General features: G+C 40.8%; 1 protein-coding gene and 1 long non-coding RNA gene across 2 annotated transcripts in view; one reads left to right on the top strand and one right to left on the bottom strand.

Moving 5' to 3' along the window:
* The window catches only part of DNAJC5B (DnaJ heat shock protein family (Hsp40) member C5 beta), a 48,268-nt gene extending 34,896 nt beyond the window's left edge, over positions 1–13,372 (top strand). The window contains exon 4 of the mRNA XM_079901844.1: positions 13,227–13,372. Within this exon, the coding sequence (XP_079757970.1) occupies positions 13,227–13,321 (95 nt within the window). The 3' untranslated portion in view covers positions 13,322–13,372. The remainder of the gene's footprint in view (positions 1–13,226) is intronic.
* LOC307175882 overlaps positions 1–22,972 on the bottom strand; it is a 151,781-nt gene that overhangs the window by 95,295 nt on the left and 33,514 nt on the right. Inside the window, exon 2 of the long non-coding RNA XR_013824521.1 lies at positions 18,946–19,067. This is a non-coding gene — a long non-coding RNA (uncharacterized lncRNA). The remainder of the gene's footprint in view (positions 1–18,945; positions 19,068–22,972) is intronic.

Genomic DNA, 22,972 nt, shown 5'->3' with positions numbered 1-22,972 from the left:
TTCACAGTCTCATTACGAAAGAGTGAACTGTGGGTTCAGGGAGGTTTGGGTGGGAGTGCCCAGGGGTAGGAGGTAGGAGAACCAAGGCAGAAATTTCTCCCAGGAGAAGCATGTCAGCCTGTTACTTTAGGATCTCTATTCAGATAGAAGGGAATGGACATCAAGAGAAGTCGACAACCCTTGACTTTTCTTCCTTTTGATTACTTGATGATGAGTTCTGGGTAAAACTGGGGGAGGGTAGTCTTTCTTCCCCAGAAACGCAGCTTCCTTCCAAAACCACACATTCAGAGCTAGCCTCAAACCAGCCTCAAGAATACTGTCTGATATAAACGGGACTGTTTGCTTTGTTAAACCACCTGCACATGCCTGTCAATGTGTATGCATGGCCGGGACAGATTACTCGATTCTTCAAGTTCACTAGACCCAGCAATGATAACGAAAAAATGTAAGGAAAGACAACAATCTCACGGAATTCACATCATCAGGAATACTTCATATTCTCTGGGAAATGCCTTTGTTTAAACAAACTGGAGTCAAACCTGCCATCATCCTTTCTGTCTTGCAGCCATAATCCTACTGTCATTTTCTCCTGCAGAGTGCATCATTATTCTGGGTAATAGACTTCATCGCTAAGTCACAAAGAAGCCTGGACAGCCAAATAAACAATTCAGACTGTGACCCGCTGCTGTCAGAACTGCGGAAATCAGGCATGGTGCACTTCTGTGTACTATACTCTGATTCCTTTGATCACAATGAAGCAGAAATTCCAGGACATCAGACAGAGGAGAGACTGTTTAAAGGCTTCCAGATACTTTCAAATTCCCTATCAAATGTGGTACTAAGTAATACCCAGTTATTACCCACCCCAAGTCCAGCTTAAAGAAAGGAGTCTTCAATCATGTGAACTGTACTTAGTCTCAGACCATTTTAGGATTGGGAGATCAGAGAGGACAGAAGGGATTTTCCTGCAAGCTGTGATTCCTTCCCAGGGGGACCACTGGGTGGCCAGTCTGGCAAACAGGGGGTTTGTTCTCACCATTTTGTATTACTGCCCCTGGAGCCAAATTGTAGGCCCATCGTGAAATACAATTACAACTTTCTTTTGCTTCATTTGGGATATAAGATGACAAATCTTCTAACAGGGCATACACACCAAAAACAGCAAGCAAGCCGTATTACTCGTAAATGGGTTAAACAGAGATACACACGTATAAACTCTTCTTCAGGGAAGAGTCAGTGACTTCGGCATAAATTGCTTAAGAATGATGAGCCCGGGGGCTTCCCTGGTGGCACAGTGGTTGAGAGTCCGCCTGCCAATGAAGGGGACACGGGTTCGTGCCCCGGTCCAGGAAGATCCCATATGCCGTGGAGCAGCTGGGCCCGTGAGCCACGGCCGCTGAGCCTGCGCGTCCGGAGACTGCGCGTCCGGAGCCTGTGCTCCGCAACGGGAGAGGCCGCCGCAGTGAGAGGCCCGCGTACAGCAAAAAAAAAAGTGAGAACGATGAGCCCAGTGCATTCATCTCATCTGCTCTTTTGAGGGAGATAAACTGTTATTAGATCATGTCAGGGGTCGCTGGGCCCATTGTTCATAGGATCTCCCATAATATCCATCAACCCAGTCCAGTCACTGACAGAGGATAGGAAGGGGCAGTTAGATAGGAGAGTGCTGTCATCGGCATCCACTGTGTCAAGCTTATCTTAACTTTTCCTTTATAGTGCGGGAACCAAGTCTAGGTGAACTGAACCTAGATACCTCAAATCCAGTGTTCCACACTTTTCTGAAAAGCCTCAAAGTCTTTCCTTTTTAAATTAGATAAAAGCTCCACCAGGGCATTTCAGCAGACCTTCTTTGCAGAAGATTTCTTTTCTGGAACAGAAATTCATACTCAGTGCCAAATTCCACCCAGATTTCCTTCCTGCAGAGTTGTTGGTGATAAATCTACATGCCGTTCACTGTTCTCAGTTCTGACACCCCAGAGTTACCAATTCCATTGCAGAGGTCAGATTCCAGACTTAGTAAGTCACGAACCCATTTGGCTGTGTTACTGTTAGTCTTAACCAAAAGGAAAAACTCTATCCTATTCCTAAATATTTAAAAGCTCCTATGCAGAGTTAATCAAGGTTTTCAAGGGCCAGAAACTTACACAATTTGGACAGTCCTTTTAGGGATAAAGAATATCAAATTACAAATACAAAATTAGATCTGAAAGTGAGTACTTATTTATAATGAAAAAAAGAAATTACAAAAAAATTGCAAAGCTTAAAAACTGATAAATGTCTTAAATATCATAAAATTTGAAAAACAGCAACAGTTTAATTAACTGCCTGACACACCTTTATAATACTTTCCCCCTGTGCTTTCTGGGTGTGTATTCTTTGATTGCCTCTTCACTTAATAATAATTTCATTAATATCACTTCCTTAGGGAGAACAGAAAAATTACTGTCCTTCCTCTAGCATGTTTCTTCAAAATTTGTTTTTTATTATTGGTAGATTAGAAAAGTTTCAGTCTTAATGTTGCCTAACTTTTTAAGGATTGTTATCAGGTTTAAGAAAACTCCTATCTAGTTTATTTCATATATAAGATGTAAATTTGGAAGAAATTTTTCCACAGACCAGTTCTGACTACACACTTCAAACCTTGTTGTCCCTCCATCACCCAATACTTCCAGGATCAGAGCCCACTGGACACATTCATAATGTGTGACACCATGTCTGGCATGGATTTTCATGTCCCCTAAGCAATTAAATTGGGATAGTGAGCTATAGGAGTTATCTCTAAAGCCACTGTTATGCCAGTATGGCTAGCAATAATTATACACAGAGTTGCTGCAAGCCACAGAAACACAGTTTCTGTTCAAGAGTAGTGGTACAGGGTGGGATTTGCTAGTAGAGAGGAGAGATTTGCTTGGGTTATTGTGTCTCTTTCAAGTATGTGAAAGAATGTAATCTAACTTCTACCCTTAAGAAATAAAGGAGGGAAGTTCAAAACAGTGGCATCTTCAATATTCCCTGGTAATTTTAGAACTTGTAAACTGATTCCCATCTCTTTCTCAGAATAAAAATATAATCCCAGCGGAATTCTAGGAACACAGGGGAATTCTATTATTCTTATGAATCAATTAGGAGCAAATAGAAGAGAGACAGTGTCTTGGGGGGTTGTCCACACCCCCTTTTTTGTCTTGGAAAATTTGAAGCTTGAAAGATAAAGGTGACGGATACCAGGTTATTTCCCTTCCTTTCAAATATTCACAAATTAGAAGTTCCACTTTGTGAAATTTTGAGTATTATATTTAAAACAAGCTCATTTAGACCTTATACTGCTCTGTTAGATAAAGGCCACAATGCAGTCAGAATTCTACTAGTCAAGAGGGCTTTACAGAACATCTTGAGATAGAACACCATTCCCTGGGACCGTGTGTGTGTGTGTATGTGTGTGTGTGTGTGTGAGAGAGAGAGAGAGAGAGAGAGAGAGAGAGAGAGAGAGAGAGAGAGAGAGAGAAGAGAGGAAGGAAGGAAGGAAGGAAGGAGGGAGGGAGGGAAGGAAGGAAGGGAGGGAGGGAGGGAGGGAAAGGAAGGCCGGAAGGAAGGAAGGAAGGAAGGAAGGAAGGAAGGAAGGAAGGAAAAGAAAGAGAAAAATGAAGAAAAAGGAAAAGGAAGGAAGAAGGTATAGAAATGAGCATAAATGGAAACCTGTTATCTCTAAATACCCTGGCAAAGCAAACCAAAAATACAAGAGATAAGTTCAATTTTTTTTCCCAAGCTGCAAGCAGTGGACTGAAAACTCCCAGTTAAACCCAAAAATTTTCTTGCAGAGTCATGATTTCCCCACTTTTTTGAAGGAGAGGAAATAGAGTGTTTAAGGGAGAAGATTTTCTAGTGGGTTGACCTTGGATCTAAAACTGTGAGATTCAGGGCACAGGAAAATCTGTTGACTGCTTAACTGTTCTTGCTACTCACCTGGATGAAACCCAAATAAATTCACAGCCACTGAGCTGAAGAGGCCATATGGCTTCTAATTAGACTCGCTCCCAGCCAAGATATTGAGACATTTATTACATTTGCTGTTCAGCATTCATCACACTTTATTGCCCAGGAAAAGGGCACCAAGGAAGAGATTAAATTCATCCTTCCTCTTTTCACCAATCCCACTCAATCTCCTTCCTATCCCCTTCCCCCCAGTCAAAAGGAACTGATTTCTAAAAATAATTCATGGAAAATAATTCTTGCAACTAGTCCAAAGTCCTTTGCTGCTTCTTTATATGAAAATGACAAGTAAGCACCATCAAGGCCCTGGGCCGGGACAGCAGGACAAGTGAGTCAGCTCAGAACGCTGCCCCGGAAGCTGCTCCAAGGGGACCCAAGGTTTCTTCAGGTTTTGCCTGCTAAGGTTCAGTGAGCAAATTTACTAGACAGTCTTTTCACAGAAAACATTTATTGAGCACTTAATATTTGCCCAACAGTACGCTAGGGGCTAGAGAAAAGAAAGACGCGGTCCCTGCTGTCTTGGACCTTACAGTATCGCAGAGGAGATGGGAAGACAAGTACTCCACAAATAAGTCACACAATGAGCTAGCTAACTTACAGGTATGATAAGTCTGCCAAAGGAGAAGCACAGGGGCTGTGACAGTGAACACTAGGCGGGCCTGACCCAGATGCAAGTGAGGACAGCTTCCCAGAGGAGGTGACATTTAAAGCTGAAAACGTAAAGAATGAGGAGTTAGGGGTGGGAGATTATGGGGAAGGAGAACCCTAGAAGGGAGGGATCTTGACACCAGCACAGCATCTGGCACAGCACCTCCCAGCATCCTGTGGATAATGGTGAATGGAGCTCTCGATGCCAGGCAAGGCAGGGATAGTCACATTAGGCTGTTCAAGTGAACAGTTTGATCAAGGAACTGAATGAAGAGGAAGTTATGCAGAGAGCATATTTGCAAATAACCCCAAACTGGGATATACCCAGTCAAGGGCTCAGACCATCAAAGTGAAATGTGATAGATGGAAAGCAGCTGGAATCCTGGACAGTTGGTTAGATAAGAGCAAAAGCAGTAGGATTTTAACTAGGATGAGGGGAAAGGGAGTTGAGAGAAACCCAGGAGGTTCTGAGGAAGAAAACGCAAAAAGGTAGAGGTGAAATATTATTCAGCCATAAAAAGGAATGAAGTACTGATACATACAACACGGCGGATGAACCTGGAAACATTATGCTAAGTGAAAGAAGCCAGACACAAAAGGACAAACACTGTATGATTCCATTTACATGAATTATCTAGATTAGGTACATTCATAGAGGCAGAAAGCATACTGGTGGTTGCCAGGGCCTGGGGGGAAAAGAGGAACAGGGAACAACTGCCTAATGGGTCTCCTTTTGGAGAAATGTTCTGCAACTAGATAGAGGCAGTGAATTATATATTTAGTACACTGTGAATGTACTAAATTGTTCACTTTATTTATTTATTTAAATTTAATTTTATTTATTTTTGGCTGTGTTGGGTCTTCGTTGCTGCATGCAGGCTTTCTCTAGTATGGCGAGTGGGGGCTACTCTTTGTTGTGGTGTGTGGGCTTCTTATTGCGGTGGCTTCTCTTGTTGCGGAGCACAAGCTCTACGTGAGCCAGCTTCAGTAGCTGTGGCACGTGGGCTCGGTAGTTGTGGTGCGCAGGCTCAGTAGTTGTGGCGCGCGGGCTTAGTTGCTCCGTGGCATGTGGGATTTTCCCGGACCAGGGCTCGAACCCATGTCGCCTGCATTGGCAGGGGGATTCTTAACCACTGCGCCACCAGGGAAGCCCCAAATTTTTCACTTTAAATGGCTACTTTTATGTTATGTGAATCTCACTTCAATTAAAAAATATCTGTAGTAGAGGAGAGAGGGGATTTGACTACAGAAAGAAACTAAACACCCTTTCTTCAGAGAAGGAGAAGGTTCTTTGTTTCCTGAAAATTCACCCATGGCAGGGAGTAGAGGATACCACAAAGCATCAGTATTCACAAAGTGTGGGGAAATGGGAAAGTTGATTATCAGTCTTTTATGCAGCTACCCTGAGAGCAGTACACTATTAGTGGCTAAGACAGAAAAGGGCTTTGAAGTCAGTCCCATTTCAAGCCCCGACTCTATTAGTTACCAGTAGAGATTCTGGGGGTCATTCACTTAACTACTTTATCCCTTATTGTTTTTACTTATCAGAAACATACAAATGAACATTATGTGCCATTACCTTTAGGTTCTTTGCTTGTTGCTCCCTATTTAGAGGTAACTGTTACCCTAAATCATCTGTAATCGTTTTCCTTTTTTAAATTTCTGTTTTATTGAGATATTTAATTGACATACAGCACTGTATAAGTCTAAAGTGTGCAGCATAATGACTTGCCTTACATATATTGTGAAATGATCACCACAGTAAGTTTAGTTAATATCTATCATCTCATATAGACACACAGAAAAAGAAAAAAATGTTCTTTTCCTTGTGATGAGAAGTTTTAGGATCTACTCTGTTAGCAACTTTCAAATATGCCACAGAGCAGTGTTAACTGTAGTCATCATATTGTATATTACAACCCCAGTATTTATTTGTCTTAGAACTGGAAGTTTGTACCTTTTAACCACATTTATGCAATTCCTTGTCTCCTCACTCTCTGCCTCTGGTAACCACAAATCTGATCTCTTTTCCTACGAGTTTGGGTTGTTTTTGTTTTTTTAGATTCATGTATAAGTGAGATCATACAGTATTTGTCTTTCTCTACTTGACTTACTTCATTTAGCATAATGCACTCAAAATCCATCCATGTTGTCACAAATAGCAGGATTTCCCTCTTTTTTTTATGGCTGAAAACTAGTCCATTGTATATATACACCACATTTTCTTTATCCACTCATCCATCAATGAACACTTAGGTTGTTTCCACCCACTTCTTGGCTATCATAATGTAATCATTTTCTTATTATTCTTTTTAGTATTACAACTATATATATTTATGTTCCTAATCAAGTTTATTGCTTGGTTTTACATTTCTGAACTTTAAATCAATGAACTCATACTCAACAATTATCCTTCAACTTCTTTTTTTTTCACTCAACATCATATTTCTGAACTTCATTCGTACTGTGATTGTCTTTCATTCATTTTCACTGTTGTATAATATTCTTCTATGAGAATATCCCAGAAAATTTATTTATCCATTCTACTGCTAGTGGATATTTGGGTATCCAAATCCACTTTTTTGCCATTACAAACAGGGCTATTACAAATATTCTTGTTATGAATGTCTCCTGGTTCATGAGTAGAGTTTTCCAGGTACTGGGTTGGCCAAAAAGTTTGTTCAGCTTTAAGTAAAAATAAAAGACACATTTTTCATTTTCACCAAGAACTTTATTGAACAACGTATTCATTAACTGAATGAACTTTTTGACCAACCCAATATATACACAGGAGTGGAATACCTTAGTCAAAAGATGTGCATATCTACAAGTTATTAGATAACACCAAGTTGTTCTACAAAGTTGCTGCACTAATTTCCATTAGCTAATGAGAGTTCCTACTGCTTCACATCCTTGCCCTCACTAGACTATAAATGTGTGCCAGTCTGGTGGATGGGAAATGGTATACCTTTGTGATTTTAATTTTCTTCTCCTTGAATCCTTTCAGAATCTTACTGGTTGTTTGGGTTTCTCTTTCTTTGAAATGCCTATTCAAGTCTTTTGTAGGTTTTTAATATATCATTTGCTTTTTTCTTACTGACTCTTTTTTGGGGCGTGGGTATTGACTCTGTTGATCATGTTTGTTTAAAATGTATTTTCCCAATTTGTGGCCTGGTGTTTCACTCTTTACGGTGTCTTTTGATAAGCCAAAGTTCTTGATTTTAATGTAGTCAAAATGTCAATATTTGCCTTTATGCTTAGTGATTTCTGTGTTTTGATTAAGAAATCTTTCCCTATCCCAAGGATATAAAGGTGTTCTCCTATATGGTCTTCTCAAAGTTTTATAGTTTTGCTACTCATGTTTATGTGTTTAATAACCAGGAATTGATTTCTGCAAGTGGTATGATGTAGCGTTCCAACTTCATTTTTTTCCATATAGAAAACAAATTGTCCCAGCACACTGATATCTAGTCTTGGTTTTGACATACATTAAGTTTTAATAGATATATGGAACAGTTTCTGGGCTTTCTGTTCTGGTCCGTTGGTCATTTTGTCTATCTATATGCAACACCAGGCCCATTTATAATAATTCATAACACTGTTCAGGCAACTCTTCCTAATTTGTTCTTCAGGACACTCTCACATATCCTTGGCCTTTTGCTTTTCTATATAAATTTTAGAATAAGCTTTGTTAAGTCCTGTACCAAAACTTCTTTAAGCAAAATATTTGGGATCTTGATTAGAATTGCAGTGACTGTGGATAAATTAGGAAGAATTGACATCTTTAAAGAATGTGAGTCCTCTAATATGTGACATGGTATACCTCTCCATTTATTTAGGTTTTCTTCGTTGCCTTTCAATAAAGATATCTCTTTTATATCTTTGGTTGCATTTATTCATAATACTTTATCCACTTTCATACAATTATAAATAAATTATCATAGATTAGTTGTTGACTTGTTTCTCAGTATATAGGAATGTACTTTTTTTTAACATTGATTTCGAATCCAAGAAACTAGCTAAACTCTCTATTTCTAATTATTTATCTGTAAATTCTTTAGGGTTTCTACATACCTATCTATAACATTTGTGAATAGTGATAGTTTTGATTCTTCCTTCCCTTCCCTTATCATTTTTTTAGCCTTTTCCTTGCCTTTCTGTGTTTGTTGAGACTGCCAGTAAAATGTTGAAGAGAAGATGCTTTCAAGATTGCATAATGATTGTGAAGTTTGTTGTAGGCTTTTGATCAGGTTAAGAAAGTTGTCTTCTATTACTATTTTGTTAGAATACTTTTTTCTTCACCAATTGAGATGGTAATGATTTTTCTCCTTTAAACTGTTCACGTGAAGAACTATATGAATTGTTGCCCAACGTTAAAACAATCTTGAATTCCTGAGATAAACCCAAAGCAGTCATAATGCATTAACTATTTTATTTTTTTATGAAATGTGTTTGCTAATATTTTGTTTTAGATGTTTGCATCTATGTTAATGGGTGAGACTGGCCTATCATTTTCCCACCTCAAACTTTCCTTATGGGTTCTATACCAAGATTATGCCTCATAAAATAAATTAGCAGTGTTCCTCTTTAACTCTTGAAAAGTTTGTGTATTAGTGGATTTATTTCTTTCTACAGGACTGTGTAGACCTTTCTGGGCTAATGTGTTTTTATACAAATTTTAAATTATGGATTCAATATATTTTATAGGCCATTTAGGTTTCCCTTCTTCTTTATTAAAACAATTAGTTCTTCAAAATTTCCTCTTGTTACCTTTTACACATCTATAGTATCTGCATTTTTGTCCCATTTTTCATTCCTTATATTGGTTATTTCTGCTTTCCTTTTTTAGCCATTCTCACCAGATATTTGAAAATTTTATTCTTCTCAAATAAATGTTGTCAGTTTTATTGATTCTCCTGTATATTCTCTCTACTTAATTTCTATTTTTTATTATTTCTCTTAATTTATTGTTGTTAATTTTCTAACTTAATTTTTATACTTCTTAATTTTCAGTCCATCTTCTTTTCTGATATTAAGCTATTAAGGCTATAAATTTTTCTGTAAGTACCAGTTTGGCTTTACATACACACACGTACACATATGTTCTTATAATCTAAGTTTGAAACATTTTCTTATTTCCATTATGATTTTTTCTTTAATCTATAAGTTAGGTCTATATGTGTCTTAATTTGTAAACCTGTGGGGTCTTTTCTCGTTCTTTATTATTGTTTGTGTCTAACTGAACTGCAGTATTATCAGAAAATGTGGACAGCATGAAACAATATTTTGAAATGTCTTGAGGCTTGCTTATAGCCTAGAACTTAATTGATTTTACATATGTTCCACATTGCTTCAAAACAGTACATTTTGCATTTGTTAGGTTCACTGTTCCATGTATGACTATTAAATAAAGCTAATTTGTTGTATGTATTAGTTTGCTAGGGCTGCTGTAACAAAGTACCACAGACTGGGTGATGTGAAAAACAAATTTATTCTCTGGCAATTCTGGAGGTTAGAAACCTAAGATCAAGGTGTCACAGGACTGGTTTCCTTAAGGCCGCTCTTCTTGGCATGTAGATGGTCATTTTCATCTTGTGTCTTCACAAGGCCTTCCTTCTATGTATGACTGTGTCCTAAGTACACAAGTCATACTGGACTAAGGCCCACTCTGAGGACCTCATTTTAACATAATTACCTCTTTAAAGACCTCCTCTCCAAATATGGTCACATTCTGACAGACTGGGGATTAGAACTTCAACATATGAATGGGGTGGGGGGCAGGGACACGATTCAGTTCACAACATTATACTTTTCAAATCCTTTATAACCTTAAAGATTTTTTGCTTGCTTTATCCGTCAGTTACTGAGAGAAGCATTCAATTCTTCCACTGTGCTGATAGATTTTTCTATTTCTCTATAAAGTTCTGTCAATTTTTGCTTCCTATATTTTGAAGCTATGTTATTAGCATATATAAGTTTAGAATTTTTATGGCTACTTGGTTAATTGAATATTTTATTATTATGTAGTTACCCTCTAGCTCTAGCAATGCTTTTTGTCTCATACTTTGTTTTTAAAATACAGTTATATTAGCTTTCTTTTCCTTAGTGTTTGTGCAGTAAATATGTTTCCATCCTTTTATTCTCTATGTTTTTTTGTCCTTATGTTTTTTGATGTGTCCTTTGAAAACAGCATATTGCTGGGGGGATTTATTCAGTCTGGCCATGTTTTTTCTTTTAAATAGAGTCCGTTTGTATTTTTTATAACTAATGATATATGTTTTTTTCTATGAACTTACTCTTTTTGAGAGACAGTATAGCACAGCCTTTAAGAAAACAGATTCTGAGAAATACTGCCTAGGTTTTAATACTAGCTCTATTCCTTACTACCTGTGTAATGCAGGCTAGTTACTTAAAACATTCTGTCCCTCAGCTTATCTGTAAAATAGCTATCATAATTACCCTACCTTGTAGTGCTATTATTGAGTTAAGATACATAAAGCACTGAGAACAGTGCTAGACACATAATAAGTACTGTATACATGCTTTCTGTTAATATTTTATTATTATAATTATCACTTTAAGTTGGCATATTTTTTGTTTCTACTTTCTTTCCTTTTTTTCCTTCTTCTGTACTGATAGAATTTTTTTTTCACATTCCATTTCTTTCTCTCCTCCAGTTTGGAAATTATATTCTCTGTTCTATTTTTTTAGGGCTGCCTTAAAAAGTTATCAAGCATACTTAAGTTACCAAAGTTGAAAGTTAATTCTTATCTTTATCCTCTCCTGAACAATACAAGAACTTTATAACTCTTTAATTCTGATCATCTCCTTTCTGATTTACATACCATTGTCATAATTTTATCTCAATTTTAAGTCTCATAAATTATTATTGCTTTATATAATAAATAATTGTTTAGTTTTACTTATATATCTACTAATCATTTCTATATACACCACAAATTTTTCCATGTGATAACACTTCTTTCTGTCTGAATTATAACTTTTAAATTACGTCTGCTGGTGGCACAACTTCTGTTTTTATTGTCTGAAAATACCTGTAAATCATGCTTAAAAAAATAAATGTAGCAATAAGAGGGTTTATCAACAAATTTAGGTTGATATCTTCTTATAGTATATTGTAAACATAATTTCATAGTTTTCTGGCTTCCATATCTGCTATTGGAAAGTGAGATTGCTTTAAGAACTGTTATCCTTAGTGTTCTTCAATATCACTAAGATGTTTAAATATGAATTTCTCTTTAATTTATCCTAGTTGGTTCTTGAATCTGTGGATTGGTGTCTTGTATCAATTCCAGGAAATTCTCAGCCATTAAATCATCAAATATTACCTCTACTCTTCTTTTCTTTTCATTTCTTTACGAAAGTCTTATTAAATATAAGTCAGAATATCACTCTATTCTTCATGTCCTTTAGCCTCTTTCCTATTTTATATCTTTGTTTCCCTGTGCCACATTCTGATTAACCTCCTCAAATCTGTCTTCTATTCCATTAATTCTCCCTTTAGCTGTTAAACCCCATTCATCAAGTTTTAAAAATTTCAGATGTGTTAATGTCTAAAAGAGATTTTTTATTGTTATTAATTTCAAAATCCATTTGATCACTTGAAAAACAAATCTAATTCTTTCTTATTCTGTGTCTGGTAAGTGCAGGATTTGAAGTCTTTCTGGGTCTGACTGGCTTTCTGTTGTTTCTACTGGCTCTCACTCAGTGTGCATTGTTCCTATGTGTAATGTTCCCCCTCCCCCCATCTCTCTCCCTCTCTCTCTATTTCTCCCTATCTCTCCCATCTCTCTGTTTTTTACTATGAGTTTATGTTTCTTGCAGTTTGTGGGGGATTCTTTGAGGGCTGGGTTGAAGGTTGGGGCCATTCACTTCTGCTCTGTGCTTTTGCACTGGACCATTTTAAACTAAATTATCAGCCTGAGGTTTCTTAGAACACACAGGTATTGTAAATTTGACCTGCCACATTGTGTGCTCATTAGCTTGCTAACAGACATTTTTAAGGGAGGTCTTCACTTCCTCGTCAAAACTCAAGACTAGCAAAATTCCTTGCAGATTTAAGGCTATGGTGATTTAGATAGCACATAACCATTTGGGGTACTAGCTTTATGTGGAGACCTTCCTATTAGACTCTTCACCCAAGCAAACTCTGGGTCTTGGCCTCTCTCCCAACCAGAGCCATGTATGCAATTGTCCACTGCACGATTCTAGAGGTATTTTTCATATAGATACACACTGCAATCTATATGACATGGATGGCAGCCCTGTCCTCATCCCCACAAAATGGTGAAAACTAAAGCTCAAGTTTATCAGTTTTAGAAATTGCCTCAAAGTGAAATCTGGGCTTAGTGCTTTGGTTTTATAATTCTGTAACTAATAGAACTTAAATGAAGAATAAAGACAGTGAGTGTCTCCTCCCTTTTGAAGTCCTTTAAAGGATAGGATCCTTAGTATCTTAGGAATTGAAATGATTTGCTAATCATCATTTCAGCAAAAATATCTACCACTTGCCCCATTAAATGAAATGTTACATAAGAGGGTGTTTACTGGTTTTCTTTGTTTATTTTTAGATATGGACTTTCCAGTTGTCCTCCAGCCTACAAACGCAAATGAGAAAACACAGCTAATCAGAGAAGGACCTCGAAGTTATTGTACAGACTCTTAATATTGAGCCCATTGAGGGTCCACAGTACCTCCTCTTGGTTCAGTCATGTCTCCAGGTGGTCTTGATGGGGGATGGTAGGGGACATGAAATGCTGTGAACTTTTCCACATTTGTATTTTACTTTTAGGTTAAGGAAAGATGATTGCTACATAATTTTCTCAGTATGCAGATTCACTCTTTGAGTAGAACTCCTAATGGAAACACACATTCCATTTTAATGAATAAAGGCCTGAAGAGTTGTTTTATGCTCCTTGTATGAGGTAAGACAGTGGCATTGGACAGGCTTATGAGCCTGCCCTTTATGTGAGCCAGATCTCGTTCCTTATAGACTAAAGTAGTATTTCAAAAGCAAAGCCACTTTTCATCTATTTAACTAAATGTAGTATTCATATCTGCCTTTAAATATCAACAGCAAAACATACATGAGAATTTAGGAGGAATATTTTGTGTGTGTGGAGATTTTTCCTGTCATATTCAATATGGCTACAGAAATATTTCAAAGGCAAGAAGAAATTATTAGGTAAAGACAAATCGTATTATTTTAAAGTATATTTTTGAAAGATTACAAATTGTCACTTACTGAAAACTGACAAAACCAGGAAGGAAGAAGTTTTGTGTGTACTTGTAGATTGGCATAAAAACAAAAACAAAAAACAAAATTTCAGCCTGGTTAAATGTTATAAATGATCCAGAAAGTAATTCTGGGCCCAAACCAGCCCCAAACAATGTGTTTAACAATTTTAAATTAAAATAATTTTTGTCCAACAGGCTTAGATTAGCCAGACTAAGAAAAAGAAACACATGAGGTAAAGGACAGAGTTCTAAATTCTACAGCCTAAATTTAAATTTAACGGCATATCACTCACCCCATCTTCAGTGGGATTAATAACACTGACCAGAAAATGCTCTGCTCTGTGCACGTTGAACATTTATGCTCAGAGGTCATCTCTGCATTTACTTGTTTGAACCTTATATTCATCACGTGGAAGAAACCATATGCTATTTCTAAAATAGTAAGCAGCAAGTGTTTGTTTTTTTCCAGGTCTTCCTTAGTTCTTTATGTAATATTGCATTTTTCAAGATCTTGTTATGTTTTTATGTAACACTGCATGAAATGCCGTTTCCTTTTTTTCTTTGTTTCTTATTCTGCCTCACCACCAAATTACCGTTAATTAAAGTTAAATATACATTGTAAGTGGGAATTGGTGTTATAGCTGATAGTTCTGACATAACTAAAACTCTGCTCTAACTCTTGAGTTACTGGAATTCTTTTTTTAAATCGACATAATTAAGTAGAAAGAGCCCTGGTTTGAAAATTAAGAACCTGGTTCTAATCTAAGTGCTCACAAACTAGCCCTGTGACCAAGTGAGATGAGAATAATATGGCTAATCTCTCTGACTCTGTTTTCATATCTTCTCTGTTCATATTCCTAATTGCTGCCAAGATCAGGTGAAATAGTTGAAGTGAAAGAACTCTGAAAAGTCAAGTATTTAACAAGTATAAGATGGTTTCACATGAGTTTGTATGTGTTGATACCCATAGACAAATGTAATGTGACTCTTTATGTATATAAACGCTCTCATCCAACAAGACCCATGAAAATACCCAATACTAACAGTGCCAGTGACCAGTAAGTGCTCAGAACTCTACTCAACAATTGAGTGCTACTTTCCATTTGAAGGGAACAATGAGATAAACAGCCCCATCTGGGGATAATTTGAGCCACTACATTTCCTTCCTGAGGCCTCTAACCAAAACATCAGTCCTGTTTTTGAACAGGAACTTACAAGTCACCAAGCTCATCTTCTCTTTCTCTCCCAGACCTCTGTTTTCTTTCTGACGCGGAATTTTTTACTTCCACTCCCAGCTTTCCCAGAGAGCTGGTACAAGAGTGGTCGCGATGAGAATAGGGCAGGAATTAGAATCAGAATCAGATGGTGGAATTCCTGGAGGCATTCTGGCCAATGTTTCCCACACAGGGCTAGTTTCTAGTTACCACGGTTGTGGCAAATGCATGCACATGGATGTCTCTGAGTGAGGGAATGAATTCTACAGAATGCCCGTTAGCTACATAGAAACAAGGATCCACTCTCCATCTGAGGAGGGGCCACGTAAGCATCTTGTGGAGTTGCCATCTGGAATCACCTGCTATTATTCTGAGTCCACAAGCATCTTAGTGAAGAAGCATCGAGGAAAGAAAGGACATGCTGACTGTGATCCTCAGCAATGGCTGCATGGCTCCAGTTCATGCAGGGTTAAATAAGCTGCCACTTCAGTGGCTCACTACCTAATCCTGGTCTCCAGGCTGTCAGAGAAGGGGATTTCGTATAAGGTTTCATAGGTCAACCATTTATTTATCGTTTTGCTGTCTTACATCAGAACATAAAAATATATATGCATTTTTATTTACCACAATACACACATTTTATTTCTTTGAGCATAAGTGACATTCTATTTCTACATTTCAAATGGTATGTAGACTAAAACACATTTGACATGGCCTGGTCTGGAAACACACTTACCTGGCAATGCACTGGCTGATCTTCTGACCTACAGAAAGGGTTCCAATTAAGGCTACCTGATCTCTCTGACAGGCACAATAATGGTCCCCCAAGATGTGCACATCCTAATTCTCAGGCCTTTCATGGCAAAACAGATTTTATGGATGTGATTATTAATGACCTTAAGATAGGGAGATTATCCTGGATTATCCAAGTGGGCCCTATCTAATCACTCTGGTCCTTACAAATGGAGAGCCTTTCCTGACTATGGAGAGAGAGAGGTGACAACAGAAGAATGGTAAGAGAGATACAACTGACAATCAGAGAATGACTAGAGATATGCTTTACAGATGGAAGAGGAAAAGGGCCATAAGCCAAGGTGTGCAGGCAGCCTCCGACAGCTGGAAAACTCAAGGAAATGGATTCTCCTCTAGAGCCTCCAGAAGGAAACACAGCCTAGCAAAACATTGATTTCAGCCCACTGACACCCATGTCAAACTTCTGACCTCCAGAGCTGTATGAGTTCAACACTGAATCAGTGCTCCTCACTTGTTTCTTCCTTGTCCTTTTGACTCCTTATTCTGTATTCCTCTTTTGTTTCACTCCCTCATCCTGTCTCTTTAATTTTACTTTCTGCTTTGTCCCTTCCCTTCCGTTTCTCAACACTCCGTCTCCTTCCCTGTCCTCCTCTCCCACTTCCACCTTTCTTACATTTGACCTTCATTTCCCTGTTTTAGTCTCCTAATCTCTCTGCTCACCATTGTCAACCCTCTGCTTTCACATTTACTGGAATTTTTAGATAAACTGAACTTTTGGCAATCTACCCCAACTGGTGTAGGGTGCAGAAGGGAGAGACAGGAAATAGCCTGGGTAACAGGATATTAGTAAAGGAATGTCTTCCCTCCTCCAACTTCAAGCACGAATAATCATAACACTAATAGGCAAAGGGAGAGCAAAAGTATTTTTCATTCAGTTCTCTGAGTATATTGACAAATAGAAATAATTTTAGAGACCAAATCATTTGAATGAATGGTAAGGTAATTTATTAGACATTAATTTTGGTCTGTCCTTAGTACTGTAGGAATCTCACTCGAAGGAATGAGTGCTCTCCTGATTTTTTTTTTTTTTTTTTTTTTGCGGTACACGGGCCTCTCACCGTTGTGGCCTCTCCCGTTGCGGTGCACAGGCTCCAGACGCGCAGGCTCAGCGGCCATGGCTCACGGGCCCAGCCGCTCCGCAGCATGTGGGAATCTTCCCGGACCAGGGCACGAACCCGTGTCCCCTGCATCGACAGGCGGACTCCCAACCACCGCGCCACCAGGGAAGCCCTCCTGATTTATCTTTAAAAGGTCACTCCCTTGCTGCCCTAGCCTCAGACGTTAAAAACAAAGGTAGTCAGACACATGGAAAACAACCACCTATGTATGCTTTTGTTTGGGCTGTTGGAAAGGTGCGTGCTGGGAACTCCCTGGTGGTCCAGTGGTTAGGACTCCACGCTCTTATGCCCAGGCTCAATCCCTGGTCGAGGAACTAAGACCCCACAAGCCATGCGGCACGGCCAGATAAAAAAGAAAGAAAAAAAAGATGTGTGCTGAAATTTTAGGAAGAGACGTACCCCCATCATGAGGGGCCTCTAGACTAAAAACAGGTTGGAGAGTTCGGGGGGGCAGTTCCCAGAGTAGCCTAGACTTGTGTCCCCACAGAGGAGAGGCTCTGGTGAGATAGCACTTGGATGCCTCGGTGACAAAATTAAGTCAGGACTTTGTAGACATTAAGATTCTTGGGCCCACATCTGGCCCCTCAAAGTAACCACACAGGGTTGGACACTGAGACCTCAGGAGCAACCAGGGGCCAAAGACATAAACCCTTGCAGACCCCTTATAATCTGAAGAAGGGGAAGGACTCTCAACAACCGGCTGAAGTGAAATTTCTTGCTATCCTGTTAAACTGCAGCTCTAAGCCAAAGTTTAATTTAGAACACACCATCAAGAGACTTCCCCCAGATCTTTTCCCAAATGTCATTCTTTGCAGGCTTTCTAGACCACCCTGCCTAGGGCTGTTAACACCCTCCACCTCACGCTTCCTATTTTCCTTCTCTGCTTTTTCTCCTTAGTACCTTTTTATCTTTCTCCCACACCACAGGGCCTAAGATTTTTGTCTGTTTTGTGCCCTGAATTCCTATTGCTTAAAAGAGTGCCTGACACATGGTAGACAGTTGGGGCATATTTGTTAAATGAGTAAATGTTTAACCTGTGTCATAGAATAAAGAAATTCCTACCTGCTAGAAATGCAGAAGCTGCTAGAATCCTTAGTTTTTAGGGAGGCTTAGCATATTAATAGCAAAATTAATTAACTTAATTAATAGAAAAATTAATACGTTAGCTTGGCACCCAATCAAACCTCTGGCTCAGTTTCAGAGTTATCTTTTTTTTAAATTTCATCAGCCAGCCATCCCTTACTCCTCACTGATAAGAAGGCGAATGTCCATTTCCAGGCAACAGTCCTTCTCCAAGCAGAGAAAGACCTTTATTCAAGAAACACAAGTCCTCCTCTCCAAAACCCCTCTTCTTCCAGCCTTCAGCCCTCCTAAGCACCTAAGTAACAGTCATCTTCATATTATTCCTGAGCAGTTCTAGACCACAAAGGGCCAGAAATTTAGATTCAGTCACGTATAACCAGTTTCTGTAAAACAAAGCCATTTGCAAATTGTAGGTGGCTCAAGTTAGCAGCGATTTCCGGAACTACATCCTAGAGTCAGCATTTACATCTGTGCTTTGCACAGTGCTAAAAATGAAGAGACTAATAAATACCTGTTGATTAATTCTCACAATATATACCACTTCTGAGAAAAGTCTTGCTCCAAAAGGGGACTTAAACATGCTCAGTGCCAAAATGTGATACAATTTTCTGGAATTTTCATGCTATTCCAGGGCTGTCCCCAAGAAGGAAAACTAAATTCCCAGAATCATATCAGCAGTTACAGGACAGCGGTTAACACACTCTGCTCACAGCTGGGCTGCCAACGGAGCTTTCTCATAGCTGAAAATCTGATTATCAGCTTCTCCAACGCCTGAGAACCCCCAGACACATCCCTGTTCCCAGGGCCAGGAAGAAGCATCTTACCTGGGAGGGTTTTTTCTTCTTACTTCTGAGTAATCTGCTCTGGTACCCAAATATCTCCACTCCTGAGATGTCCAGATTCATCTCCAGATTCATCTCCTTTCATCTACGACACGCTTTCTTTTCTGATGAAGAATAATTGGGGGAAATTTTTTAGTACAGATATTCACTTTGGGAATGAAATTCCAAAATTTTCTCTAATTTTTTTAGAATGATCTATTTGGGCATGTATACACACTATTTACTAAACTGATATTTTCAGAATTATTATAATTGCAAAAAGCGATATTTTAAAGCTAACCTAGATTAGCTTTATGAAAGTAAAAAATGAAAGCCACCAAGCAATGAAAAGTATTGCCTATATACTGATTAACTTATTAGCATAACAATTTTCTATAAAATGCCTTCATTTCAAAAGTTTATTGTATTTAGCATGGAATTTATTTTTTTAACTCCATATATAGCATACTAGGAAATTTAATTTTCAGCTACCAAAACCTGAAAGATACATGTTATTCTGAATAAGAGGGTAAAGCTTTAATAGATTTTCAAATGATTCATTTCCCTGCTTATCTCCTGCTTTTCTTAGTTCTCTCTCTTACCTCTTCTCAGCACATCCCATCCCCCAAGCTAAAGGATTTGAAAGGTGGAGGAAAGTGTTGGGTTTTAGGATCACAGGTGCATTTGTATTTGAAAAAACATGATTCATTTCTTCATAAATTAAAAATCTGTTGCACGAACAATAATAACCAACAGTCCCCGTGCTCAGGACCTGACACTGTCCTAAGAGCTTTATATTAGCTTTATATATTTAATATTTACATATTCACTTAATGCTCACAACAACCTGTGGGACAAGTACTATCAGCATTATTATTCCCCAGTTTTCAGACAGTCTAAAACAGAAAGGTGAAGTAACTTGGCCATGATCACCCAGTTAGTGAGGGGTAGAGCAGACTGGTCCTCAAGTCCATGATGTTAACAGCTGCACTATATTACCTCTCCACAATGATCTTATATTTCCAACTACATTTGTCCCTGAAAATGAACCTTCTACGCCTCCCTGCCCAGATCCTTCCCAGGGTTCTTTTATTTTCAAAAGAACTGTCACTCCTGTCACTCCTTTTATTATCTACCTTTCTCTTCAACTGCCCTTTGCTGCTCAAGAAGATTCCTCTAGGGAGTGGCCCTTACTTAATTCCCAGTGACTTCCTCAAGTAAATCCTCGAAGACTCAAAATCCTCAAATTCCTCAAGAGCAAATTCCTGAAGGCTTCCTCTGTGCCCTCCTCCTTCCCCTGCTACCTGCAGCACCTGCTTCCTTGGGAAGCCCGGGTGCCTTTCGTAGGGCTACCTGCCACTTCTCTTGCCTGACCAATAACTGCAACGTTAATCAAGTGAGTGAGAAGTTGGATTTTTTTTTTCTTCAGGGTTTTTTTTAGTCTGTGTTAATCATACAAATATTCATGTATACAGTCAGGAGAAACTGCCTCATCTTTGTCGCCTCCCAGGCACCAGGAGGCCCCACCGCAAACAGCCAGCCAGCTTGCTTGCTGCCACACCACTGTCCAGAAGGAGAGGGCAGCAGCTCCAGCATTCACCCAAGGAGACAGAGAAAAGGCGAGGCAGGGTGGGGCGGGCGGTCAGCTTGTAGTGCTGGGCCCTGGCAACACCACCACCCTCTCCCGCTGGGGCTCACAGTGAATCTGGGGAGGGGTTTATCCTTATGCCCACTTCCCACCTGGGCCACATCAGCTGTCTTGGTGAGGTTCTCTCCTGGCTGGAAGTGCCTCTGATGGACATTCGGTAACAGCCAGTCCTTGCGGGGGGAAGAGAAGGCTGTTTCTTGTAGAAAAATGCCCCCAATTCAACTGTCCCCATGGCAAAAAAAGAAAAGCAGGCACGCGTGCACGCGTGCACACGTGCACACCTCACTCCATGCAAACAGACTGGTTCCTCCCAAGCCTGAGCCCCTCTGCCTCCCCTGCTGGCCTCAGGTCCTTAAGGATGCTGCCTGCCTCACCTCACGGGTGCCAGACACTGGTGGTCCTGCCCAGAGGCAGCCTGCCACTTGGTAAGGAGTCCAAGAGGAACAGACTGCTGGGGCTGAGAGGGTAGCCTCTGCTGGCCCACTAGGCAGTGGACAAGAGGGGCTCTGAGGACTTGCTCAGAGCCCACACTAGCGAGAAGAGGCAGGACGAATGGTACTAAGGGCCGCCAGGCCCTGGGAGGACCACGGACTCCTTCCGCCCCTACTCCGCGGCTGGCGCTCGCTCTGGCCTCTGCAAGGAGCGCACCACTCCAAAGATGTGCACAGAAAGGGTTTGTTCTTGGGAGAGAAGCCAACGTGCTTGGGACAATTACCTTGCCAGGTGAGACTGCCTAAAAGCAAGGGGAGGAGCAGAATCCTTGTGGCAGGCCCAGACCCACTGACGGGGACCCGTGAAGCCACTGCTGCATAACGGCGGGCAGCCCCCCTGGAAAAAGGGGAAGGGGCACCTAGTGTGGGGGAGATGAGGAAGCCCGGAGACCAGCGGGTGTAAAGCCTCCCATGATCCTGCAGGGGCAGCTGGAGATGTGATGCTTTGAGGGCTATCCAGTGAGCAGAATGCTTGGGCATGTGTGGGCTCCAGGGTGGCGGTGTCCCCGGAGGTTGGCAGCAACAGTGGCACCAGTCTGGGCCCAATAGGGCCCTCAAACAAAAAGCCATCGTGAGCCCCTGGCTTGGACCTGTGGTGACCTGGGCACCTGGCAGGGACTCCCCTCTGCTCTGCTGGGAATGGGGTGCTCTGTGTGTGCACAGAAAGTAGGTGCTCCAGTGTGCGCTCTAGTCGGCCCCAGCCCCAGCGGCACTGCCCTTTCAGCAGGCAGGCTCCACCCTCCCCTGGGGCTTCTCCAGTGGACCAATGTTTACGCCCCCTTTTATTTGGGGTGAGGGGGGGAGGCAAAGGGAGAATTTCATACAAGCTTTTCTCTCACAGTCAAGCTTGAAACACATAACCGTCTCAGAAGTGGACGAGGAGGAACAAACAACAGGCGTTTTGGGAACTCAGACACCCAGACAGAGCCAGACAGACTCTCAGCCACACCCAGGCCACATGACCCCTGCGGCCAATCAGCGAGCTGGACTCCCTGCTGTCTCACAGCCGGGGGATGGGGGTGTGGCAACAGGCAGGTGACCCAGCAATGGCACCCTAGATCCGTATGCCCGGCTACCAAACGAACCAAGACTCGAGGGAAGGACGGGGGGAGAAGAGAAGAGGGACTTTGCATACTCCTGTATCTTTGGCACACAGCTGTTCTGGCCTGGTTTGAGCTTCCTGTGGAGATATCCACATCTCAACCTGCTCAGAAGGCGCGGGATGCCAGTGGGGCCACCTGTCCCAGGGAGCAGCCAGCCAACCAACCTGTGCTCCGGCTGGGCTGTGCCTTGCCCGCCACCTCCCAATAGCTGAGCATCCTGCCCAGGGAGGGGGTCCTTTCATTCCCAGCAAAATGTGGTCTCCAAGATCACGCAGTCAGTAAGTGTGGGCCTTCCCCACGGCAAATTCCCCATCTGGGGCTCCATTTTCATACCTTAACAGCTCAGCCTCCGCTAACAGGCTGCGAAAACACCACAAAGGACAACTGGAGGGAAACGCAGGGAAGGGAGTTGTGTGACAACAGAGAAGCACGGGACACCTTCACATTCGCCGGCTGCACACTCGCTGGTGAGCTGCACCAACACCCGTGTGCGTGTGCACGCAGCACGCACATATACACAGCACAGAGGCACTGTTCCCAGAGTGGATGGCGAGCCGCTGTGTACCAAGAACCCGAAAGAGCAGTAAGCGGGATGGCGTTTCTCTCGCCAAGAGAAACGTGAAAGGAAAGCAATTTGAATTGTCACGAGTGTGTGCAGGAGGTCACCTCGCAGCCTCACAAACTCCCCCGTCACCTGACATCTGTCCTCCAGGCTTCCTCTGCTGGCCACACAGGGAAGTTTGGTCAAGAGGTTCTGATGCTAACAAGCCACAGGGTTGACGAATACA

Source organism: Stenella coeruleoalba, assembly GCF_951394435.1.
Source record: "Stenella coeruleoalba genome assembly, chromosome: 17".
NCBI lineage: Eukaryota > Metazoa > Chordata > Mammalia > Artiodactyla > Delphinidae > Stenella > Stenella coeruleoalba.
This window is presented reverse-complemented; position numbering and strand designations above follow the sequence as displayed.